Source organism: Neofelis nebulosa, chromosome 1 (assembly GCF_028018385.1).
Source record: "Neofelis nebulosa isolate mNeoNeb1 chromosome 1, mNeoNeb1.pri, whole genome shotgun sequence".
NCBI lineage: Eukaryota > Metazoa > Chordata > Mammalia > Carnivora > Felidae > Neofelis > Neofelis nebulosa.
The window spans coordinates 146,689,964-146,717,289 of NC_080782.1; the positions used below are offsets into that span (position 1 = coordinate 146,689,964).

The 27,326-nt window shown below is 40.4% G+C and overlaps 1 protein-coding gene across 1 annotated transcript in view; it reads left to right on the forward strand.

Annotated features, from left to right (window-relative positions):
- PGGT1B (protein geranylgeranyltransferase type I subunit beta) overlaps positions 1-13,425 on the forward strand; it is a 62,479-nt gene extending 49,054 nt beyond the window's left edge. Inside the window, exons 8-9 of the mRNA XM_058738715.1 lie at positions 6,542-6,650; positions 12,740-13,425. Coding sequence (XP_058594698.1) covers positions 6,542-6,650; positions 12,740-12,921 — 291 coding nt within the window. The 3' untranslated portion in view covers positions 12,922-13,425. The remainder of the gene's footprint in view (positions 1-6,541; positions 6,651-12,739) is intronic.
- The last annotated feature ends 13,901 nt before the right edge of the window (positions 13,426-27,326 follow it).

The window sequence follows — 27,326 nt, forward strand, 5'->3', positions numbered from 1 at the left end:
TCATTAAATACTGCTACATTCTGGGACGCCTGGGTGGCTCAGTCGGTTAAGTGTCTGACTTTGACTCAGGTCATGATCTCGCGGTCCATGAGTTCGAGAGTCGTGTCAGGCTCTGTGCTGACAGCTCAGAGCCTGGAGCCTGTTCCAGATTCTGTGTCTCCCTCTCTCTGTGACCCTCCCCCGTTCATGCTCTGTCTCTCTCTGTCTCAAAAATAAATAAATGTTAAAAAAAAAAATTTTAAATACTGCTACATTCAGGCCGCTTCATTTTTTCTGCTGCTCAGGCAAAGCTACTCTATGTATGGTTTTTCCATAGAGTTCAGTTACCTGTTGTGCTTCTTGAAAATTTCCATTCTTATAAAACTTAAGTGGCCTAGAACGTAGTAAAGAAGTGTAAGGTACAAGGTATAAGATCGTAAGAAACTGGTTACCATAAATGACCAGTGGTCTCTCTAGAGTAGGGCTCTGTCTGAACGTGATCCCAATAAAGGCTTTATGGGAAGTTATTAATCTGAAAAGATAAACCATGGGTCATTTCTTTAAAAACTATTTGTGATTTTTAGTTTTTTATCAGTTTGTTTGCCTAACCCCAACGGATTGACATTTTTCTCCATCTCTTACCTTTTGTCGTACCTAATGCCATAAGGTTATGAGCCACTAAGTACCCACAAGTTTTCTCTATCTTGAAGTTGCCTTTCACTTTTAAAATATATAGTTTAATTCTGATACTCTGAAATCTAACAAAAGTCCATTCATCTTTTATGTAATATCCTATTTTCTAAAATTCTGAAATAAATCCTGAAAACAGAATGATATAAAACTAAGTATATCTCCCTCTCTCTCCTCACTTCTATTGCCATTCCTCAAGTGTACCCCTTTGATTTTAATTAGGGAAAATTTCAAACATATTCAAAAGTAGAACAGTGTAATGAACCCCTGTGTGTCCACAGCTAGACTCCTCAGCTTTTGTCACAAAGCCAGCCAGTCTTATCCATATTCCAGCTCCCTTCCCTCCCCATCACTGTATTATTTTAGGGCAGATTCCAGATACCATTTTTTGTATTATCTGGAAAATTTTCAGTGTAATTCCTAACTAGAAATAACTTTCTAAGAAACAGAACTATGGTGTCATTATCACATCTGAAAAATCAACCACAATTCCATGAAATCATTAACTAGTCAGTGATTATGTATATTTCCTATTGCATCACATCAAGAGGCACATAATTTCTGTTTATCTCCTTGTGATCAAAGTGCTCCAGAATCGTCAAACCTGATTTATCCACCATAAAGTTCCCCATCAGCGTTTTTTTTTTTTTCTTTTATGGTGGCGTACTATACGTAATATAATATTTATCAGTTTATTTGTAAGAATACAATCTGGTGGTATTAGGTATACATTCACAGTGTTATGGAACCCTCACCACTGTCTATACCCAAAATTTTGGTTATCCTCAGTATAAACTCTGTACTCGCTCCTTCCCCTAGCCCCTGGTGACCTCTGTTCTACTTTCTATGAATTTGCCTATTCTTGGGACATTGTATAAGTGGCATCACACAATATGTGCCCTTCTGTGTCTGGCTTATTTCACTTAGCATAATGCTCTCAGGATCCATCCATGTTGTAGCATATATCAAAATTTAATCCTTTTTATGGCTGATTAATATGCTGTTGTATGTTTATACCACAGTGTATCCATTCATCTGTTGATGGACATGGTTTATTTCCACATTTTAGCTCTTGTGAATAAGGCAGCTCTGGACATTGGTGTACAAATAACTGACTTTCTTCTTTCATTTCTTTTGGATATTAGGAATGGAATTGTTGGATCTTATGATAGTTCTATGTTTAACTTTTTGAGGAACTGCCATACTGTTTCCCACAGTGAGGGTGTGCACCATGTTACATTCCTGCTAGCGGTATATGAGGGTTCCAGTTTCTCTATATGATCAATAATGCTTGATTTGTCTGTTTGGTTTTGGTTTTTATAATGGCCACACCAGTGGGTGTGAAGTGGCATCTCATTGTGGTTTTGATTTGCATTTCCCTAATGATTAGTGATACTGAGCCTCTTTTGATGTGTTTATGGGCCATTCGTGTGTCTTTGGCAAAATTTTTATTCAGGGACTTTGTCCATTTTTTAATCATGTTGTTAGGTTTTTTGTTGATGGGTTGTAGGGGTTCTTCAGGTATTCTGGATATTAATGCCTTATCAAGTTCTGTGATATACACCTATTTTTTTCCCCATTCTGTAGTTGCTTGTAACTTTGTTGATGTTCTTTGATGTATAAAAGTTTCTAATTTTGATGAAGTCCAGTTTATCTGTTTTTTTCTTGTGTTGCCTGTGGTTTTGGTTGTCCTATCTATGAAGTCACTGCCAAAGCCAATGTCATAAAGATTTTCCCCAGTATTTTCTTCCAAGAGTTTTATAATTTTGGCCTTGAGTTTTAGGTCTGATGCATTTTGAGTTAATTTTTGTATATGGTATAAAAATGAGAGCTCAACTTCATTATTTTACAGGTGGATATCCAGCTTTTCCAGGACTATTGAAAAGACTGTTCTTTGTCCCATTAAATGGCCTTAGGACCCTTGTTGAAAATCAGCTGAGCATATGCATGTGGTTTTTTTTGGTTTCGCTTTGTTTTGTTTTGTTTTTGTGGGTTCTCTGTTCCTTTGGTCTGGGTGTCCCTACTCCAGTCTCCTCCTGTTTTAATTATTGCAGCTTTGTAGTAAAATTCAGAGCCAGAAAGTATGAGTCCTTCAACTTTATTCTTTTTCAGTGTTGTTTGGGCCCTGAATACAGGGCACCTTGCATTCTCGTAATGAATTTGAGAACTGGCTTTTCCGTTTCTTACCAAAAAGGCTATTGACATTTTGATAAATATTGCATTGAATCTGAAGATCATTTTTGGTAGTATTGACTTTTAACAGTGTTAAATCCTCCTTTAGTGAGCATCCATTTACTTAGATCTTTCATTTCTTTCAGCAGTATTTTGTAGTCCTTGATCAGTTTATTCCCAAATATTGAATTATTTTATATGTCATTGTAAATAGAATTGATTTCATAATTTCTTTTTGGATTGTTTGTTGCTGGGGTATAAAAACACCTCACCATTTTTTTTTAATTTTCTTTTTTTAATGTTTATTTATTTTTGAGAGACAGAGATTGCATGAGCAGGGGAGGGGCAGAGAAAGAGGGAGACAGAACATGAAGCAGGCTCCAGGCTCCAAGCTGTCAGCACAGAGCCCGATGTAGGGCTCGAACCCACGAGCTGTGAGATCACGACTGAACTGAAGTTGGACACTTAACTGACTGAGCCACCCAGGCGCCCCTAGTTTTTTTTTTTTTTTTTTTTTACAGAATCATTTTAACAGCCATTGGGGTTAACATATTTTATGTTATTAATGTTTAACAAGAGCGCAAGTGGGGGAGAGGGGCAAAGAGAGGGAGGGAGGGGGAGAGAGAGGAAAAGATGGAGGGGGGGAGAGAGAGAGAGAGAGACAGACAGAAAAACAGAATATGAATCCCAAGTAGGCTCAACGCTCAGCTCAATTCCTGATGTGGTGCTCGATCCCACAACCCTGGGATGATGACCTGAGCCGAAATCAAGAGTAGGATGCTCAGGGGCGCCTGGGTGGCTCAGTCGGTTAAGCGTCTGACTTCGGCTCAGGTCATGATCTCACGGCTCGTGAGTTCGAGCCCCGCGTCGGGCTCTGTGCTGACAGCTCAGAGCCTGGAGCCTGTTTCAGATTCTGTGTCTCGCTCTCTCTCTCTCTGACCCTCCCCCATTCATGTTCTGTCTCTCTCTGTCTCAAAAGTAAATAAACGTTAAAAAAAAAAATTATAAAAAAAAAAAGGATGCTCAACCAATTGAGCCACCCACGCCCCCCAACATATTTTATGTTTTAATCTAATACATTGTTCTTTTTGACGCTCAGATTGTACCATTTTTAGCCAGTTGAAGATCCTTCATGTTGGCTCTTGAGTCTTTTGGATATGACCTTGGTACAGTCTTTGACAACTTTCTGAAAGCAACCATTTTTAAGCATCTTTAAATTTTTTAATTCTTACGGATATCACCATAGCTTTAACTGATTTAAAAAAAAAATTTTTTTTTATTGTTTATTTTTGAGACAGAGACAGAACATGAATGGGGGAGGGTCAGAGAGAGGGAGACACAGAATCTGAAGCAGGCTCCAGGCTCCAAGCTGTCAGCACAGGGCCCGACGCGGGGCTTGAACCCCCAAACTGAGAGATCATGACCTGAGCCAAAGTCGGACGTTTAACCGACTGAGCCACCCAGGTGCCCCAGCTTTAACTTTAACTGATTTCTTGACTTGTCTTTAGACATTATCTTTGATTCCTCACATGAAAAATGAAGATTTAGCCTTCCTTTTTTAAAACAAATAGTTACTGGTTATTTATTTTTTAGATCTGAACCTTTTCCTCTTTGCACCTTTTAATTCTGTCATAGTACCTTTATAATGTCAAGTAACATATTTTAGTCAGCAACAATAATCACATATTTTATGTTTTGCCTGTAGGTTGATTACAAAATTTGAAAACTAAAGGGATGGCCCAGTCTGTTCAGTGTCCCCAACTTTTGATTTCAGCTCAGTTCATGATCTCATGGTTCATGGGTTCAAGCCCCCATGTGGGGCTCTTGCACTTGACAGCATGGAGCCTGCTTGGGAGTCTCTCTCTCTCTGACTCACTCTCTCTCTCTCTCTCTCTCTCTCTCTCCTCTCTCCTCTCTCCTCTCTCCTCTCTCCTCTCTCCTCTCTCCTCTCTCTCAAAATAAATAAATAAACTTAAAAAAATAAAATAAAATTAGAAAACCAAGAATCAGTACTTAACTGTGACCATGTAAATATTGTTTATTGCTGAACCAAGTACAATGTTAAGATTATATAGTTTCTTCTTTTTATGTAATGACCTATATGCCACTTGATGGAAAATGTTTCTAGCTGGTGGATTTCTTTTTTAATGTTTACTTTTGAGAGAGAGCGTGTGCATGAGCGCATACAAGCGCAAGTGGGGAAAGCGTGGCGGGGGGGTGGGGGGAGGACAGAGGATCCGAAGTGGCTCTGTGCTGACAGCAGTGAGCCCAGCCCAATGTGGAGCTTGAACTCAAGAACCATGAGATCATAAGCTGAATTGAAGTGTGACACTCAGCCAGCTGAACCACCCAGCCCTAGTTGGTGGATTGTATAGTCTCTTTCCTTACATTGTATTAACTAAGTTAAAAGAGTGAATAAGTATGTTTCTTATTTGTATCATAATTGTTCTAGGCTTTGTTTTTCTTTTTTTGAGAAATAATGCTGCTTTAATCACTAATATCTTGTATGGCTCTCTGATTTATTAACATACTTTCAGCTGCTTTGTGTCTTACAGAAGTTTTTTGAACTCCCTTGCTACTACTCCACCCCCACCCCTATTCATGGTTTGATTTATTCTTTTTTTTCTATTTAATGGGATCTTGAGAGAGATCACAAATACATGTCCTAAAACTTAAAGCTACATAGTTTTTTGTTTTTTTTTTTTATAACGTTTATTTATTTTTGAGAGAGAGACAGACAGACAGACAGTGTGAGGAAGCGAGGGGCAGAGAGAGACGGAGACACAGAATCTGAAGCAGGCCCCAGGCTCTGAGCTGTCAGCAGAGCCCGTCATGGGACTCGAACCTGCGAACCGCGAGATCATGACCCGAGCCGAAGTCGGACACTTAACCGACTGAGCCACCCAGGTGCCCCAAGCTACATAGTTTTTTTGATGCTAAAATTACACTTCCTGATTACAGAGCTTTAATTTTTTACTACTCTCAAAACTGTCCATAGCACCTGGTTAATAATTTCTGTTGCTCTTTTTTGAAATATTTTTGGTTTAAGTTACTACCAGTATATAACAAAGAGCCTACCATAAGAATTGTAAAAGCCTATCATAAGAATTAAAATATGGGTACATAAAATTGCACTTTTTAAGATGACTGATTAAGGGGCGCCTGGGTGGCTCAGTCAGTTGAGCATCTACATTTGGTGGGGATCCTAATCTCCTGGTTCATAGGTTCAAGCTCCGCATCTAGCTTGCTGCTCTCAGCCTGGAGCCTGCTTGGGATCCTCTACCCTCACCCCACCCCCACCCCTACCCCCACCCTGCCGGTCTCTCTGCCCCTTCCTCTCTCTCCCTTTCCCTCCCTCCCTCCCTCTCTCAAAAATAAACATGAAAAAAATATTTTTTTATGACTAAGTTGAGCAGATTGGGAAAGTTATGACTTGAACCTAGCTGAATGTGATGCAAAGAGATGAGTTGGGTGTGATTCAGAAAATGTAAATCGTGAGTAGGTCAAGGAAAGGAGAGTAGTGATCAGATGATAAAAATGATAATGTGGTTAACTGATTCTAAGTGCTCAAGTCTCCAGAGGCCTGCTTTAAGAGCCTTAGCTAAACAAAAGTATATTTAATTGATGTGTATCTGAAAATTGAGCCAAGGTCAATATGGAAGTTGCATGCAGTAAATGTATGTTTGTCCTGTCATTTCAGCTTCTGAAAATTTTTCAGTACACTAACTTTGAGAAAAATAGAAATTACATCTTGTCAACTCAAGATCGGCTCGTGGGAGGATTTGCCAAGTGGCCAGATAGTCATCCAGGTAATTGTGTATAGGGCTCTAGAACAATTTTACTTTTGTTTGTTTCTTGAGTAGATAGATCTTCAGGCATCGTTGTCAGAAAGCGCATAAGATAGAAAATTTAGCCACAGTTGTAAACTTAAAAAATAATTTTTAAAAAGGTAAGTTGTTTAAGTTTGGGTGAAAATGTATCATGTTGAGGGGCATAAAGGAAAGTTTGGGTTATCAAGATGTGTTGGTATTGTTTGTCTTTTTTTCCATTTCATTTACCGAACTTTTCTTTCGTTTGAGGCAGTAAGGCAGATGGTCTGAATTGGCCCTGTCCGTAATAGAGGATCATTTGGTCCATCCAGAATCTAGCTGTCACTAGAGCTAAGTAGAATAAATGCCTAAATCCATAAGGGAACTGGTTCTTATTTCTGTTCAGAAGGCACTAAATCAAAAATCTCTAATCCTGAAGTTAGGTGTCCCTCACTGTCCAAACTGTTTTCTGAATTTTAGCAGATTCAGGTTATTGTTTTTAGAAGAATATTTTGCTATTCAAACTCTTACCATTCATTGTCTAAAACTCAAGAGCCACATAGATTCAGACAATGTGATGTTTATCGTTTTCCAAACTCAGGAATGACGAAGTAACGAACAAAAAGATTCTTGTATTTAGTAAGTACAGTTGATCCTTGAACCACACGGGTTTGAACTGCACCTGTCCACTTATATTATTATTTTCAATAAATATTGCACAGTATTGTAAATGTATTTTCTTTTTATTATTACTCTTGTTTATTTTGAGAGAGCGTGCGTGTGCGAGAGCAGGCAGGGGAGGTGGGGGAGACAGAGAGAGAGAGGGAGGGAGGGAGGGAATCTCAAGTGGGTTCCACTCAGTGAGAAGCCCGACTCGGGGCTCAATCGCACAACCGCAAGATCCTGACCTGAGCTGGACGCTTAACCAACTGAGCCACCTAGGTGCTCCCCTTTTTGTTATTTTCTTAATAACATTTCCTTTTCTTGAGCTTCCTTGATTAGAAGAATATAATACATAATATGTAGGACATACAGAGTATGTGTTCACTGACTGTGTTACCTATGGGGCTTTCCTGTCAACAGTAGGCTGTCAGTAGCTAACTTTTATGAGAGTCCAACTTCTATGTAGAGTTTTGACCGCACGGGGTGTCAGTGGCCATAACTGCTACATTGTTCAAGGGTCAATTGTACTTTCAAATGGGTTCTTTAGAAATAACGAATAATCTTTATTAATAATGACATTTTTTTAAAAATGTAGATAATTCTGCCATTTCCCAAACCTAGACAGATTTCATTCTAAGCTGCATACTCTGATATAAAACAGCCTGCTTAGTTACTCCTCAGATGCCACCTACAGGCCCCTCAGACCCAGCCTGCCAACTGAGCCTGGTCTCTCTGCCCCACCCCACCTCAAAGCTTGAGTGGCCCCAGGCCAGGTTCAGGCCTACAGTTCTGCAACAGTCTTAGTATCATAGTCTTCCTGCTTCTGGTCTAGTCCTCCTCACTTTGACACTGTGCGTGCGTGCGTGTGCACGTGCTTAAATGACAGGGAAAAGGCCACAACTTTCCTCAGACTCTCAAAGGATCTCTCATGCAAAAAAGGTTAAGAACAGAGCGCCTGGGTGGCTCAGTGGCTCAGTCAGTTAAGCGTCCAACTTCCGGCTCAGGTCATGATCTCACCCCGCACCAGACTCTGTGCTGACAGCTTGGATTCTGTGTCTCTCTCTCTTTCTCTCTCTCCTTCCCTCCCTCCCTCCCTCCCTCCCTCTCTCTCTGTCTCTGTCTCTCTCTCTCTCTCTCTCTCTCTCTGACCCTCCCCCACCCATGCTTTGTCTGTCTCTCTCAAAAATAAAAAAAATGTAGACATCAGTATATATATTTTTTAAAAAAAGGTTGAGAACGTCTAATCTGAACTCTTAAATCCATTAAAATCATCCAGAGACTCTTAGCTCCTTGAGTGGGTTCTTCCGCATGGCCCACAAGGGCCCTCCTGAGATCTGGCTCCTCTCCCACCTCTAGCGTTATTCTCCACGCCTGCCTGCCCCTCCCCATTATGTTTTCACCTGTAGCAAAATTACTCTATTGACAGCCTTCCCAAAAGTCAGTTTGAAAGTTTGTTATAAATAATTCAGAGCATTATGGATGAGCAAGTTAATAAAATATTAGCTATAAATATATGAAACTAGATACAAGGAATGATTGTTTTTATAGCATTGCAGTAGAACCATGGTTTTTATTATTAGTTTAGAATCTCTTCAGCTCATCTCCATTAATAAAACTGCTATAGTCAGAATATGTACTTGAATGAAAATAATAAATATGGGGCTCATGAAATCAGACTTTTGTACCTGAAGCAAGCAGAAATATTTCCTCACATTCTCACTTACCTGTATTTTCATGCAAAATATGTTTTGCTTTTTTTTTTAAAGTTTATTTTTGAGAGAGTGAGAGAGAGCTGGGGAGGGGCAGAGAGAAAGAAATCCTAAGCAAGCCCACTGATGCAGGACCCAAACTCATGAACTCTGCGATCATGACCTGAGCCATAATCAAGAGTCAGACATTCAACTGACTGAGCCACCCAGGCACCCCCAAAATATGCTTTCTTTTTTAAAAATGTACAGTGCTTTTAATTTCTAAAGCAAAAGAATATTTTTTTCCAGTTTTATTGAGAAATAATTGACATGCATCACTTTGTGAGTTTAAGGCATACAGCATTATGGTTTCGTTTGCATTTATGTGAAATGACTACCAGAATAGGTTCAGCTAGCACCCAGCTTCTCATGTAGATGCCAGAAAAAAAGAAGAAAATAATAAAGGGCAAACAGTTTATTTTGTGATGAGAACTGTTAGGATTAACTGCCCTAACACATTTCCTGTACATCGTACAGCAGCCTTGGCTGTAGTCCTCATGTTGTACATTACATCCCCAGTACTTACTTATTACTGGATGTTTGTGCCTTTTGACCACCTTCCTCCAGTGCCCCGCCCCAGCCCCCACCTCTGGTAAGCACGGGTCTGATGTCTTTTTTTTCTAGGAGTTTGGTATCTTTTTTTTTTTTTCTTAGAGTCCACATAGAAGTGAGGTCATACAGTATTTGTCTTTTTCTGACTTATTTCACTTAGTATTACACCTTCAGGGTCCACTGATGTTGTCGCAGGATTCCCCCTGGTTCTTTATGGCTGAATCAGGTTTCGTTGTGTATATACTGCAAGTTCTTTGTCCATCTGTCAATGGAGTGTTAGGTTGTTTCCATATCTTGGCTCCTATAAATAATTCAGCCGTGTACATTGGGGTGTCAACATTAAGTTATTGTTTTCATTTCCTTTGTGTACACCCTCATGAGTGGACTTACTGGGTGGTGTGGCAGTTCTGTTTTTAATCCTTTGAGCATCCTCCATACTGTTTCGTGGCTGCACTGATTTACACTCCCACCAGCAGCGCAGGAGGGCTCCCCTGTCTCCACACGCACACCAGCATTTGTTATCTTTTCTCTCTTTGATGATGGCTATTATAATGGGAGTCACATGGCACTGTGGTTTTAATTTGTATTTCCCTAACCGTCACTGTGTCCACTGATGTCGAGCATTGGTTGGCCTTTTGTGTTTCTTCTTTGGAGAAATAACTATTCAAATCCTTTGCCCATTTTTCAGTTGAGTTGCTTGGGGTTTTTTTTCTGCTGGGTTGTATGAGTTCTTTATTTGTTTTTATAAAGGGAAATAATATTTTTAAATTTGGTATCTGTAGGTGCATCTGTGTGGCTCAGTTGGTTAAGTGTCCAACTCTTGATATTGGCTCAGGTCAAGATCTCATGGTTGTGGGCTCTGCACTGAGTGGATCCTTCTTGGGATTCTCTCTCTCCCTCTCTCTCTGCCCCTCCCCTGCTTGTTTGTGCATGCTCACTCTCTCAGAATAAACAAGCTTTAAATAATTTAGTATCTAACCATAGCTATAAATATGTTACAGTATTACCTTAAGAAAACAGAATTGATGCCATTATTTTTCATCAGGACTTGAACTATTTTGACAAATAATGTACTATTTTAACAAGTAGGAATAGGGAAATGACAGTATCTTAGAAAGCATTTCTTTTTTTTTTTCCTATTAAATGTTTGTTTATTTTGAGAGAGAGAGCACGCGCATGCAGGAGAGGGGCAGAGAGCGAGGGAGAGAGAATCCCAAGCAGACTCTGCACTGTCAGCGCAGAGCCCAGTGCGGGCCCCCATCCCACGAACCTTGAGATCATGACCTGAGTTGAAATCAAGAGTCAGATGCTTAGCTGACTGAGCCACCCAGGTGCCCCTGGAAAGCATTTCACACATAAACCTATTTGAAATACATTTTGAGTATTTACAATAAATTTTTAAAAGAAAATTCTTGAAGCTTTTTTCTAGCAGTCAGTTGCTAACTTTAACATTTGTGTAAATACTTAAATTTAATACTTTGTACAGATGTGGTAAAATGTCTCCAGAACTTGTACACTGCAAAGCATAGAAAGTCTTTGTATAAAATTGAATTTATCTGGAAGACCTATTCACAGAGCCTTTAGGAAAATCCTTTTTAACAAGTCTTTAAAATTAGCTTATTCTTGGTTCTAGTAGATTTAGTAGGAGATTTGACACGAAACAATTTTATATACATTTACAGAAGAAAAGGATGAATTTTTATTATGAAGAAACTATATACTTCAGCATCTGACATGCTTTAATACACATACAGATCAGGAAGTTTAAAAAAATTTTTCTCTTTGAGGTTTGAAACAATTAAGGGCTGATTCATTGGCTTTTACAAAAATCTTTTTGAGAAAAAAATGTTTTATTTTTATATTACGTGGAAAGTAGAAGATCCTATTTTATGTTACTCTGGATGGATTTTGTTTCTCTTTCAGTTGCATTTTTCCCTAGAAAAGTTCCCTCATTTTTAGACCATAAAAGTTTCCTCCTTTCTAGACAAGTTTTTAGAGTAACTATAAGGAAAATTAAATAGAACAGGGGAAATCAGATTTATTTTTTGTGGTCTGAAAATTAGAGAAAAGCGAGCCAGAAGAAACCTCAGCAGTCTGTGAAAAGACATTAAAGAGGATTGATATGGGCCTCTGTTAGTAGAATAACTTTTTCACTGATAACTTTGAGCACAGCTGTCATTCCTGTTTTGAAAAGTAAATGATATGTTAGTAAAACATTCTCTTTAATTCTTTTGACAAAAGTTTGAGTCGGGAAGGTGTTTTTGGACATCCGTAGCTCTTGAGGCCATAAATGATGGCTTGACAGCTACAAAGTGTTTTTTGTCGTATTCCCATAACTGCAGAGCTCTGAGCTCTTCAGGGTCCATATAAGGCTGTCCAGCAGGCAACAGCCATGTGATTTCAGTGGCCACGTGAATGGAAGAGGGCCAGTGCCCCCTGAAAGATGGGCACCAGTAGTGAGGCCAGTATAAAAGAAAGGTTATGGTATTTATAACCACATAGAATGTGAGTTTGTTTTTACTGTCAGGTCAGACATTTTTTGAATGACTGACATTCCCCTAAATAGGAAAACTAAATATGGTACAGCATTCCAGAACGGATTATTTTGTTTAGGCTTCTTTCACTGAACACAGTATTGAGATAGTACTTACTGGTTTAGGAAATGTCAAAGGTACAACGTAGTAGGGAGGGGTATTGCTACTTACAGTCACAGGGTTATTTTCATTTTTAAGGAAATTTTTTCCTTTTATGATAGCTAAAGCCCCTTGTTTCTGTTTTCTGTAGTAAGTGAAAGGGAAAACCCACTAAGTGAGAAGTCTTGTAGCACGGCTCCTCTCCTTGGTGTTTTCATCACAGAGGATGTTGGGAGTGTCACCTCCTCATTTGAGAACTCTTTACCTTTGTTAGTGGTATTTTCTTGAATAAAATATCTGATTTTGGTCATCTTTTTTTTTTTTTAACTGGTGTTTTCAGAGATTGAGAAAGCCAATGTTTCAAGAACTGCATTTAACATTTTTCTAAATTTAATTGTTATGGGCTCATAGATATGTCGCTGTAATACTTTGCAACATATACAAATAAGAATGCCTGTTGTGATTAAAATAAAAAAAAATGCTTTGTTTTCAGATGCTTTACATGCATACTTTGGGATCTGTGGCCTGTCACTAATGGAGGAAAGTGGAATTTGCAAAGTTCATCCTGCCCTGAATGTAAGCACACGGACTTCTGAACGCCTTCGAGATCTCCATCAGAGCTGGAAAACCAAGGACTCTAAACAGTGTTCCGAGAATGTGCACATCTCCACGTGACTGACTTCCTTTGGGGGGTGGGGGGGAGGCAGGGAGTTTGTAGCATAACTGTAGCTCAAGGTTAAAAGCCATGTATAACCAAGTGTGCTCTTTTCTTAAGAGGTAGAGTCTCACAGTCAGATTGCGTGCTGATGTCACTTTGGAATATGGTCTTGAGCCAGTAACCTTTGGACTGGGTTTCAAGAAAACCTTTGTTGAAGTTTGAACCACAGCGGACTCTGTTGTGGTTCTTAAATGTTTATACTGTATTTCTAAGAAGTTCTTTGGGCAAATTAACTGTATGTATGTAGGTTATCTTTTTAAAAAACTCTTCAGTGCGAATTGTATCATACTGTAAAATGGACACAAATCTTCAGAACAAGTTTACAGTTCACAGAGCGTTGATAATCTGCGGGTGAACACTTAGTGATCATTTGAAAAGCTTGCCAGCTGATGGTAAAAAATTGCTTTAATGAATGAAGTATTTAGGATTCTTCTTTGAAAACAGATGATTCCATAATTTTTTTTTTTAATTTTTTTTTTTCCAACGTTTTTTATTTATTTTTGGGACAGAGAGAGAGACAGAGCATGAACGGGGGAGGGGCAGAGAGAGAGGGAGACACAGAATTGGAAACAGGCTCCAGGCTCCAAACCATTGGCCCAGAGCCTGACGCGGGGCTCGAACTCACGGACCGCGAGATCGTGACCTGGCTGAAGTCGGACGCTTAACCGACTGCGCCACCCAGGCGCCCCTAGATGATTCCATAATTTTTAAAAAGAAGAATGACTTATTTTGTCTTATTAAGTAAAGTGTGCCAGTAAATGTACGTGGCCTATATAAATGAAATTAACTTCATAGCAAGGATGAATAGGCTTAACTAATATAGTAATTTTCTAAGTGGACATTGATTTAAGAAGACTATTATGTAACTAAGGAAAAAATAATTTAACTGTATGTGATTGTGAATGAGAAGGTTTTGTGCTATGTGGGTCACTTATTTAGATGTTGCTGGAGTGAATAACAGGTTTGATTTTTAAGTTCATTATTAGTTGCTTTTCCTTTCTGGGGAGAAAACAGTCATCTAGAAGGAAAGACATCTAGTGGTTTTGTTTATTTTTCTGAAATATGTGATATTGTAAATTGTACTTTTATAACAGAGTTATTTTTAGCCATTTAGATTTTTTTTTTTTTTAGTTTGTTGCCTCTAGTGTGTTAGTGGTTCTGATTTCACACTGACAATTTTCTAATTTTTTCAAAGCAAATAAGTAAAAATCTCAGTAAAAAACCAGAACCACTAAAGTAGATTTAATGGTGCAGCTCCATACATGGTCATTTATATTTTTATATTTTCAGGTAAGTGGAAGGGAAACATTCTCTTTAGGGGTTAAGGACTGGGATTTCGCTTTTGTTCTTTCAGTTTTGTTTTCTTCATTCTTTGAACTACCTAATTGTAAAGGAAATGGCATAATAACTCATCTTCATTTGTGACCAGTTTATCAATAAATCACTTCCATCACTGTTGTTGAATGACGTTCAAAGATGTGAGACGAGTACCGAAATGGAGAAGATCTCTTCACTAAAGAAGCTGGGTTTAAGTTAAAGTCGTGGGGATTATAAATGTTGAATTATTTTGCAACTATCAGTACAAAAACTAAATTACTAGCATTACTGTTTAGGAATTAAATTATTTAAATTTTAATTTATTTCCTAAATTGGAGGGAGAAATACTCTTAAATAATGGTCCTTCCAAAGGGAAATCTGGTATATGCTTGGAGAAATGATTCATTTGTAGTTGGCATGTTTAGTCTTAAACCTCACCTTGCCAAAGTCAACTTTATTATGTTTTTAATTAGAAATAAAATCCATTTTCTGATTGTGGGGAAAATATAAGCTTAACAAGAGATGTTATCTTTCGATGAGTTATTTCAGTTGCTACTATTTAAATCCTGGCAAATTAAAACATCCCCATCTCAAACTAAGTCACTTCCTAAACATTAGGAGTTAAAATAGCATATATGATACGGCTTTAGATCTGTTACAAAAAGCCCTGATTGCTTTTTCTGAATTGCCATCAGTGGTTAGAAGGTAAGAAAGTTAGTAATAATGGTAACTGTATTTGTAAATGCGAGGGAAGTCCAAGTTTAAAAGTGTTTCATAAAACTATTAAGTATCTCCTAGCTCCTTGTATAATTTAATAGCATAAGATTATAAATTACATTATGATTCTGAATGGGGCCTTTTTGTGAAACCTTGTGGCCCAGTAGGTGTTTACCTTCCATAGCGGCGTGCCGACCGAAACAACCCAGTGAACCTACAGAGAAACTACTCCTGTTTCTAAATAGTTATTTACAAGAAGAGTATAAACTAAGCGATAAGTAATATTTCACGTATATGCTTTGTTCCTTAGCAGTGCTATTACAATGAGCAGGGAAAGAGGAAGTCCACAAGAACTCTGTTCCCTGTGTTCTGCCCCTACCCTGAGTATGGTATTTTTCAGATGTTGGTAGAAGCTTTGTTTAGAGCATCTGCAGAACAAGATTCATCAGGTCACACAACACCATTCAACCTAGTCATCATCTGCAGTGTCTTTAGATTTGACCTATACTCTGTGTGTGTGTGTGTGTTTATCAGATCTTGAAATAGCTATTCTTTAATTTCAGTTCACATAGAGGTTTTGATTACAGTGGTAGATAGTTTGGAAATGGTCGCACCTGATAATATTTGAGAGTCAGTTTAAGGAGGTGCTCTGGAGTGTGATGAGTTGGGTTTAAATCCCAGATCTGCCAGTTCAGCAGTATGATCTTGGACCCGGGAGTGGGGGGGACTAACTCCTGAGGTTATTCAAGGATTAAATGAGATAATGCATATAAAGCATTTGGCATAGCACCTGAAATCCAGTAAATTTCTAAGTATAATTTCTGTCACAACCATCATAAAATGATTGTTACTGAAATCTCTTCTGTAATAGAGCTTTCACAGGGGTTAAGCTCCAGGAAGATGACAGTAATAGTGTACTTTCTGAGCCTTAGCATAAGAATACAGGGTAACCAGGATAGCCCCAGACCCCGTTCTACAAAACTAGATGACAGTTGTCCCCATGACCCTCAAGAGTGAGGCAAGCAAGGAAGGACAGACCACTGACCGACAGATAGTTTTGGCGTCTGCCTGTGGGGAAGGGGAAAGCAGGCAGCTATTTGCTGACAGCACGGTTTCTTGGCAGCCTGGCAGGGGGCCTGTCACCAGAAGCAGAGACTGGCCAGGCTCCTACAGGTTCCCTCCGCCGGTGGGTGTGCCAGCAACGTAGTGAGCTGGGCCCCGGGGCTGTATATGTCTCAGAACTGATGACACAAAGCCTGGCACAGGGAGAAACTGCTGAAAGTAGGATTTCAGCCGGACAGGACAGGTATGAGAGGACAAGGAAAAGAGAAAGTCCAGGTCAGCGTTGAGAAGGAATGTCACTGGTGATGTCCTGTCGATTACTTTCTCAGAATGAACAAGAAGCTTTAGGACAGGAGCTAAGAAAAATCCTAGAGCACTCCTCTCTCCTAAAAAGTACAGGAAAACTTCAAACAACAAAAACTGTGAGAAAGATTACAATCGAATCTCCTCCAAAGACGAAATAAGAATAAACAGGGCAAGCACACCAGAAAGACCTGACCACAGGGCTGATGAACACTTCAATATACTTCTTTTAAAAAGCAGTTAGGACAGGAAATTTATAGTAGTTAGAACTGTAGCATTAAAAATGGAAGAAGCTGAAAATTAAATCTTAAAAACTTGGAGCAGAAAAGCAAACCAAAAGAAAACAGAAGAAAGGAATTTGTAAAAGGGAGAGAGGAAAATTACCACCACTTAACCTATTCAAGAACAAAAGGTTGAAATGACATGGGAGAAATAACCATAAAACAGGAGAAATTTCAAAATTCTAAGACTACTTTAAATAATTTTATACAATCAGGAGACTAACTTTTCTTAGAAAAATGCAAATTGAAATTGCCAGGGTTTACCTTGTAGATACAGAAATTTAAATCAATTATCATAGAAGAAACTAATAGAGGACTCCTTACCAAAAAAAGTGTTGGGTCTTGATTATTTCAAGGGATTTCTACCAAACCTTAAGATGAAATAATCCTGGTGTTTATACAATTCCAGAAGCTAGAAAAAGAATCTTGAGCCTCAAAGTGCCAAAAAAAAAAAAAAAATTTAAAGACTTGTAAATTCATTTTGTAAAGCAAATATAATAGCATTGTTTCCAAAACGTGACAAAGACCATACCAAAGAGAAAATTATAGACCACTCACAAACAAATATCAATGCAAAAACTTTAACAGTGTATTAGCCAATAACCCCAAAGCACTTTCAAGAAAAAATACATCATAACAAAGTTGGGTTTATTACAGGAATGCAAGGGTAATTCAATAGTAGACTGTTACTATTCATTGTATTAAAAGAGTTAAGGAGAAAATCATTTTTTCTCCATTTTTCCGGAAAGGCATTTGATAGAATTGAGCATTCAATTCATGCTGAATGTACTCAATAAACAGAAATCGATGAGTAATTCATTAACATTGTACCTCTGCCCAAAAGACAGCACCTTAACCTCAAAACAAAAGAAGCTTTCCACTGAAAGTCGAGAACAAGGCGAGCCCCTACCTCTCTCTGCCACTTAGCATTGTGTTGATTTTAGCCAGTGCAGTTTGACAAAAGCCACATGAATTTCATGGAAAAGAATTGCAGATACGCATTTATATCTGGAAAACTGAAAGAAGTTTGTTGAAATGCTCTAAGAGAACTTAGTAAAGTAGCAATTACATACAAATACACATTCAAAACTCATGCATATATATAAGTGCTCACCAGACTCAAAAGAGTATCTAACTCTGGATCCATTTAAATGAAGTTCAAAACAGGCAAAACTTATGGGTGTCAAAAATCAGCACCCCCTTTCAGTCACCACCTCCCCCTCCAAAGGTAAGCACTATCATGACTTAAATCACCATCAATTAGTTTTGTCTGTTTTTAAGCTTTATGGAAGTGGAATCGTATACATTATTTTTCACCTGGCTTCTTCAGCTCAACGAGGCCTAGAAGAGTATGAGGCCGCCTCTATGGTGCTGGTAACGTTCTGTTTCGTTCAGGTGCTGGTTACATAAGTGCATTCGCTTTATGATACGTACACTTACGGTTTGTGCACTTTTCTGTATGTATAATTACAGTTCAATAAAAATGTTTACTAAAAAGGATAAAAGATTTCATATATATACAAACCTGAACTAGTTAGGAGGTGTACTTGAAGATCCTTTTTGTAATTACAAAAAGAAAAACGTGTAAACTTTATTATTATTATTTTTTTTTGGACTCTCTAAGCCCAACACGGGGCTCAAACTCACGACCCTGAGATCGCATGCTCTCCCGACCAAGCCAACCAGGTGCCGCATTAAGGAAAACTTTTAAAAAATAAACTCTTGATAGAAAATTAGACTTTAACAGTTGAAAAGATGTATCCTATCCTTAGATAGGAAGACTCAACATGAAAACATGCTTTTCTCCCAAGGAAAATTATGTTTGCTTCTATTTGAGAGAGCATACAAGAAAAGCTATGGAAACTACAAAGAAGAACGAGAGGGAACTAGCCCTACCAGACATTAAAACACTTTTAAATCCTCCCTTATTAAAAGTTTGGTATCAGCCCAGGAATTGGAGGTCCAGTGAGACAGAAGAGAAATTCCAAGAATAGACCCAATGGTAGCAATACAATAAAAGCAGCATCTGAAATCCGTGAGAAGATGAACTTTAATTTTTTTTATTTTTATTTTTTAAAGATTTTATTTTTAATCTTTACACCTAATGTGGGGCTTGAACTCACAACCCCAGGGTCAAGAGGTTGCACCCTCTACAGACTGAGCCAGACAGGCCCCCCAGAGAAGATTAATTTTAATTTTAATTTTTGAATTTTTTTTAATGTTTATTTTTGAGAGAGAGAGTGCGAGTGGGAGAGGGGCCAGGAGAGAGGGCGACGTGGAGTCCAAAGCAGGCTCTAGGCTCAGAGCCCGACATGGCGCTCAAACCCACGAACCACAAGATCATCACCTGAGCCAAAATCCAGAGTGGGACCCTTAACTGACTGACCACCCTCTCCTGGGGTGACTCTGTAAGCTTAAAGATGTGGAATGGCTGGGGCAAAGACTATGCACATTTTAAATTCTGATGGCTTTTGCAAAAAAGACATTGTTTTCAAAGACCATATTGGTGCACACTCGTACCTTGAAGCTGAGATTTTAAGTATCAGAAAATTATCTTCTGACAATAAAATAACCATCTTGCAACTCAGAATTGCGGCATTGGAAAAGATCATAGAGGCTTAGTCCCTCACCCTCATTTTACAAATTATAAATCTGAGGCTCAAAGACAGAGGAACTCACGCAAGGTCATGTATGTGCCGTATTCTTTTTTTTTTTTTTTTAACTTTTTAAGTTTTATTTTTTTTGAGAGTGCAGAGGAGGGGCAGAGAGTGAGAGAGAGAATCCCAGGCAGGCTCCGTGATATCCGCACGGAGCCTGATAACGAGGCTCAAACTCACGATCCGTGAGATTGTGACTTAAGCCAAAACCAAGAGTCAGATGCCCAACCGACTGAGCCACCCAGTGCCCCCCCCCCCGTACTATATTCTTAGATAAGAACATATCTCTAGAACACATCGTGCATGTGTATATATTAATACAGATACGCAAGACAGAGATAGATGTAATGTGTTTTCTAATATAAAAGTCTGTGGTCGTTCTGTATCCAGAATACAGTGCACACTTTCTGTCCCCAGGATAGGGCTTTTCTTTGATCATGGCACTTCTTTAACATATTCATCTTTTTGCCCCTTTTCACTGTTTTCTAGATCTTCAGTTCTGTTTTTTTTTCTTGTATTTTTTTTTTAACATTTATTTTATTTTTGAGAGCGAGGGAGACAGAGAGTGAGCCAGAGAGGGGCAGAGAGAGAGAGAGAGAGAGAGGGAGACACAGAATCTGAAGCAGGCTCCAGGCTCTAAGCTGTTAGAGCCCAACACGGGGCTCAAACCCACAAACCATGAGATCATGATCTGAGCTGAAGTTGGACACTTAACCAATTGAGCCACCCAAGCGCCCCCCTAGATCTTCAGTTCTAATAATTTTTCACTGAGGCTCTGAAGGCTTTGACTAAATTAAGGGTCGCCACTAAAAGTGTATGTGGGATTTCTTGAGTTAACTGATAATGCCCCACAGGTCTATGTCATTGACATAGACCGTGCATTATGGGTGCACAGGGCCTCATCATACTTAGCCCACAACCTATTAGGAGTCTCTAAACATTTCAAAAAGTTTTTACAAAGTGTCTGTGGGAACATGAAAGGCATGTAAAATTCACTGGAGGAAGTCCAAGCCACTTTTCCTCTGATGTAATCCTAGATGAGGAAGTCAGGGAGTTGGGTAGAGCTTTGTGAAGTCCCTGAGGACTGGAAGAAAATAATCGCTGAAAGAATCAATTTGATAAAGCACAGAAGTAGCTTACTCAAATGCTAATGGGTTTTCATCTTGCATTTGGATTTCAGCAACTGACTTCCACGCTAGAATATCCACAAGCAATATTCTGCTACAGAGTACCTTCTTTTCTGCTACAGAACATGATGTAGAAAAACATTCAGTGGTTAAATTCTAGAAATAGGCAGAGAAGAAGAATCGTTCAGGTAATACCTTTTGCTTTTATGACTCTTGGTACTGATTTTACTATTTCTCATTAAGGGACATTTGGTTACTTCCAACTTACAAGCACTTCTTTGTACACCATATGTATGTCTGTGGGGTTCCTAGCAGGATATTTCTGGATTAAAGGATGTATACTTAAAAAGTATTGGTATCAGCACAGAAAGAAAGAAAGAAAGAAAGAAAGAAAGAAAGAAAGAAAGAAAGAAAGAAAGAAAGAAAGAAAGAAAGAAGAAAAAAGTATTGGTAGTTACTGTTAAATTGCCATTCAGAAACAGGGTAGCCATTCATAACTTGCTAACAGAGTATTGGAGCACCTCTTTCTCTTATCTTCTGCAGCACTGGATATTTTCAACCTTTAAGTTTTTCCATCCTGCATACAAAAAATTTTTGGTGTTCCCTTGTTGATAAACAACACGTGTAGAAAACAAGATTTGCTAGGTTTAGGGGTGGGGTGGGGCTGTTGATTGGTGCTGTATGAGTCAATGCTAATCAGTTCATGTCTGAAAGGGTGAAATCAGAATAATGTCTCTCCATTAACGTAGGCTTACTAGGCTTACGACAGTAGTTTTCAAAATGTGTGGTCTGCAGACTGGAGCATTGACATCATCTGGGAACTTTTAGAAATGCAAATTCTCTGGCCCCACTTGAGACCTACCTACTGAGTCAGAAATGGAGGTGAGGGTGTGGGGAGGACCAGCCACCTGTGTTTCAACAAGCCCTCTCAGTGGCTGTGATGCAAGGTCAAATTTGAGACCCAGTCACGGATGTAGAAAAAGCAGCTTGGGCAGGAGACGCAAATGAGAACCCCACAAGTATTTGCAGATTTAAATATTAAAAAGGTAGGGGTTTTAGTCCATAATAAGTGCAGTCTGTTTCAACAATGTGATCTTCCTGCCCACCCCAAAAAAGGTAATACTGTCTCTGTCTGCAGTAACAGGGTTGCCAATGTTAATGCTCAGATATGCAAAGAAAACCTTCAGTTTCTCAAATGGACCCGCTCTTCATTTGCCAATTGCTTTGGGTAGGGCAGGCCCAGGGGTGGGGCCATTTAAATTTGGCAATAGCACTGCTAGGAATTTATCCAAGGGATACAGGAGTACTGATGCATAGGGGCACTTGTACCCCAATGTTTGTAGCAGCACTCTCAACAATAGCCAAATTATGGAAAGAGCCTAAATGTCCATCAACTGATGAATGGATAAAGAAATTGTGGTTTATATACACAATGGAATACTACGTGGCAATGAGAAAAAATGAAATATGGCCTTTTGTAGCAACGTGGATGGAACTGGAGAGTGTGATGCTAAGTGAAATAAGCCATACAGAGAAAGACAGATACCATATGGTTTCACTCTTATGTGGATCCTGAGAAACGTAACAGAAACCCATGGGGGAGGGGAAGGGAAAAAAAAAAAAAAAGAGGTTAGAGTGGGAGAGAGCCAAAGCATAAGAGACTGTTAAAAACTGAGAACAAACTGAGGGTTGATGGGGGGTGGGAGGGAGCGGAGGGTGGGTGATGGGTATTGAGGAGGGCACCTTTTGGGATGAGCACTGGGTGTTGTATGGAAACCAATTTGACAGTAAATTTCATATATTAAAAAATAAATAAATAAATAAATAAATAAAATAAAAAAAAAATAAAAAATAAAAAAAAAAAATAAAAAAAATTTGGCAACAACTAGCTTCAGTCTTTGCTCAGGTGGTTCTCTCTGGCTCCTGGCTCCTGGCTCCTGGCTCCTGGCTCCTGGCTCCTTGTCATCTTGGATATATGTGCCTCCTGGTGGTTGATGGGGCCTTTTTTGCAGGTTGCTGCTCTGATCGGGTCCCTATGCTGGCGTCTCCTGAGGTGCCTGCCGGTCTAGTGTGGCCTTTCTGATGGCAGAGTCCCACCACGCGGCCTCTTGGCTGTCAGGCTGGTCCTAGATCTTTATGCCCAAATCTCTGCCTCCATTTTGTATTATCCAATTCCCTCCCCTCCCATTTTGGTGCCAGATGTGGAGGTAAACTAGGTGTGTTACTCCTAGGACTACAGCCTCTCAGTCTAGGCTGTGCCCAAAGAAGCAGGGCACAAGGCCACCCCATTACCACATGTCTAAATATTAAAGAGTTACAAATCAAACTAGAGAAATATGATCTTCCTGGTTGACACACATATATAATGCCAGATTTGGAAAAACAGCAGGTCATACCAAGTAACTGTGAATAACACACATCAATAGTTAACTTCATTTTCCACCCCTAGGCCATGATTGGGCAGTGGCAGTGCTGGTCTTGAGAACAGAAATCCAAAGCTTTCTCCCTGGTGTGCTGGTTGGCCAGCCGTGGCTTCCTACAATCATTGGGAATGATTGTGAATCATTGATTCACAGAATAAGCATCGCTTTCTCCTCTTATTTATCCATCCCTCCATTCATTCATTATAAGTGGGTTTTATGACTAACATGAGGCTTGAACTCACAGTCTCAAGAGTCGCATCTCTATAGACTAAGCCAGCCAGGTGTCCCAGCTTTCTCCTCTTCTAACAGGGAGTGTGGGGACGGCTCTCTGCCCACCTGTACCCTCTCCGTCTGATATGGCACACGGTCCGAGTCAGGCATTCTTTGCTCACAACGTGCCCCCAGCCTCCTACCTCACCCCCCTCACCCTCTCACCTGCCTCGGCGGAACATGAGCCTGGCCTTCCAGGCTCAGATTCAGAAATTTTGGCCTCCTCCGGGTTCCCGGGCCATGACCAGCCCTCATCTCCCCCTTCTAGGGCCCTTCACACACCTTGAGAAGCTTCCTTCCATCACACCTTGGACCTGGGGGGTTCACACCCAAACAGCACAGTCCAAAAAGGACCCAGGGAAGAAGCCCACGCAGGGCCTGGATCTCTGGTACCAGGAGCATTGTCTAGAAGGGGGCCCCACCAATTCCTCATTTTATGGGGTGTCTTGGACTGGGGTCCCCTAAAGTGCAGGGGTTTGATCTAAGGGCAATACTGGCAGGTGGTCAGCCCGTGTTCATGCCTGTCTGGACCGTGCTACTGGGCGTCCACATACCTCCCTTCCTCTGCCTGTGCCTTTCATCCTTTCCATACTCCCCCAGGGCTGGGGGCCACAGAATTACCCCCCCCCCTTTTCATTCATTTCCTTTCTTCACTTCCAAGTTCTCTCCACCACTGACCTGACATTTCCATTGCACTTTTAAGAAATCTGTAAAACCCTGTCCCACGTGACAAAAGCTGACTTTCTGCTTCTCGTTTTGCTGCACACTCAAAAGCTTCCTCTTTTTTTCCCTTTCTCCGTGCTGAAACAGTCTAAACCCTTCCAGGCAAATGAGTGCCCCCGGAGGAGCAGGAAACGCCAAGGCCAACACATTAAGATTTTCCAAAGTCGGTTCCCCCGCTGCTGAGGGCCTGGTCGCTAGATCGAGGGGGAGGTGGTGACCCGAGTGTGATCTGTACTGTCAGGACACCAGAGTGCATTCAAGGTGCCACACGTGCAGAAGGTCAGAGGTGGGAAGGGCGGGAAAGGAGGCAAGGGAAAAAATGGCTAGTTGTCATGTTCGGATCTATAAAGGGCTGTTCTGTGGAAAGAGGTGAGTAGATTGAGTGGCGACTCCAGAATTTCTCCTGGGGGATGGGGGGCATCAGTAAGCAGGTGAGGCCTGGAGGACTTGCCTGGAAGGTGCTTTGTGAATCGCTTGCACTTTTTGTGTTTGCCGAGCCTTTGTGTCAGGTAGCTGTAGAGGGAGCAGGTGAAGATTTAGGTCCGGCTTACCCTCATACCCCTCCTTAGCCACACTGTGGCTCCACCAGTAACTGGCTGCTGTAAGCTTGAAGCACGCACGCACAAATAACGCTGGTTGAGTGATGGCACTAATACACGAATCGCTGTGAGAGACACCTGGAGAACTTTGGGACATCAGGGCTGTGTGAAGCTGGACCAGGTAGCCCAGGTCAGTTCCCCGGTGCCGGAGAAGGGGAGGCTCAGCTGGAAAGCAGGAGCGGAGCACAGACAGGCCTGCAGGCTGCCCTCGCACAGCCAGACCCGCTCGCAGATGGCATTCGGTTTGGCCAGGTCGGTGTTGAATGTGAAAACAAACACACACTGCTTGATTTAACCCGTTTCTCTTAAAAAGTAAGCATTTTGATCAGCTGCTCTGAACAAACTGCATTTTCAAAGTAAACCGACCATCCTGCTTGGTGAGGTTAAGTTCCCTTTTGCAGAAAAATGCTCAGCGTGTAAATGTAGGAAGAGTGAGGGGCGCCTGGGTGGCTCTGTTGGTTAAGCATCCGACTCTTGATTTTGGCTTAGGTCATGATCTCACGGTTCATTAGTTCAAGCCCTGGGTCAGGCTCTGTGCTGGTGGTGCAGATCCTGTTTGGGATTAAGATTCTCTCTCTCCCTATCTCAGCCTGCTCCCCCGCCCCCTACTCTCCCTCTCTCTCTGCCCCTCCCCTGCTTGTGCTCTCTCTGCCTGTCTCAAAATAAATAAACATTTTAAAAATTTAAAAAAAAATGTAGGAAGAATGATGGGGATAAAAACTATTTTGCAAACACGAATGAATTCTAGGCAGCGATCATCAGTGGATACCGAAACCATTAGGAAAAAAAAGTTGGTGGAGAACTTGACAGTGGAAGGCCAGGTGCCATCCCCTGAATCCACTAATCAATTCCACCATCTCTGACAGAACAAGCAGACAGCACGTGCCTCCCGATAAAATGCTCTGTGAGATACAGAGTATTATCTCTAAAGTACCACTACCCAAAATAGCTGAGGTTGAATCTAATCAGTGTGCTAGATCTAACTTGTAAAACTAACAAATGATGGTTAGGGAAATTTGGTTGTGAACTAGATGTTAGAGGATATTAAAAGAATTATTTAAAAAAAATTTTTTTTAACATTTATTCATTTTTGATTGACAGAGCGTTAGCAGGGAAGAAGCAGAGAGAGAGGGTGACACAGAATCTAAAGCAGGCTCCAGGCTCTGAGCTGTCAGCACGGAGCCCGATGCGGGGCTCGAACTCATGAACCATGAGATTATGACCTAAGCCAAAGTCGGATGCCCAAGCGACTGAGCCACCCACGTGCCCCTAAAAGAATTATTTTTAATTTCATTAGCTATGACAATGGCTTGTGTTTTATAATCTCTCTCATTTTAGAGATATATATTGAATTTGGATTGACAAATTCAGAACTTTAAAAAGCTTTAAAAAGACCACAGTTTGGGGGCACCTGGCTGGCTCAATTGAGCCTGCCACTCTCAATCTCTGGGTTGTGTGAGTTTAAGCCCCCCCAGTGGGTAAGGAAATTACTTAAAATAATTTAAAAAAAATAAAAGGCTATAGTGGGACTCACTTCCAAAGCTTTTTACTCAGTTCAGAAGACTATGGTAAAGACAAGAATTTTTTTTTTTTTTAAAGCTGTGTGGGGCATTTTGATTAGAAGCCAGGTTTAGGAATCACTATATTAAATAATTCAAAAGGCCCCTTCTAACAGGGAGAATATATTATCTTAAGGTAACTTCAAGCTGATAAATGCATCGTCTCTTACATAGTGTTTGGGAACAGTGGCTTTAGGAAGCTGTTAAAGTTTTTCTTTCTTTCTTTCTTTCTTTCTTTCTTCTTTCTTTCTTTCTTTCATTTACTTGAGAGAGACAGAGACAGAATGAGTAGGGGTGGGGCAGAGAGAGAGAGAAGGAGAGAGAGAATCCCAAGCAGGCTCCACACTGCCAGTGCAGAGCCTCATACAGGGCTTGAAATCATGAACCGTGAGATCATGACCTGAGCTGAAACCAAGTCAGATGCTCAACCCACTGAGCCACCCAAGCGCCCCTAGGAGGCTGTTAAGTTTCTAGCAAAAGTGTCCCTTTCCTGGAAGTGGCCTCGGTAGTAAAAAAGCTAAAGATTAAAAAAAAAAAAAAAAAAAAAAGTCAGAAGCCCAGCAGCTTTCGATTTTCCACTTCAGGCCTTGCTGGTCTAGGTTATGTCCAACCCTGGGAAAGGAAGATGCTTTTATTGAACACATTTCAACATGGGTGTTGGCTCGATGTTACTTGTGGACAGAAAACGTGTATTCTATTGCTACATACCTCATTGATGAAACATGCAAAACTAGGAAAAACGTCCAAATGTAAAGTCTATTTGCTACGTAAATAGACAAAGGAATTTCAGGAAGCACTGCTTGTAAGTATTTTCAATTTTTTTTTTAATGATTATTTATTTCTCAGAGACGGAGAGATCAAGAGACAGAGTGGGAGTGGGGGAGAGGCAGAGAGAGAGAGAGAGAGAGACAGAGTCTAAAGCAGGCTCCAGGCTCTAAGCTGTCAGTGCAGAGCCCAGTGTGGGGCTCGAACTAATGAATGCGAGATCATGACCCGAGCTGAAGTCAGATGCTCAACTGAGCCACTCAGGCGACCCATAATTTTTTAATGTTTATTTTTCAGAGAGAGAGAGAGAGAGAATGTGTGCACAGATGAGTGGAGTAGGGGCAGAGAGAGGAGGACAGAGAATCCAAAGCAGGCTCCGTGCTGATAACAGAGAGCCCAACACAGGGCTCAAACTCACAAACCAAGAGATCATGACCTGAGCTGGAGTCAGACGCCTAACTGACTGAGACACCCAGGCGCCCCTGAATATGTTTATATTCATACACTTTCATACAACAGTGACCCAAAGACCGACGGCCTCAGCGGAAATTCACATCGG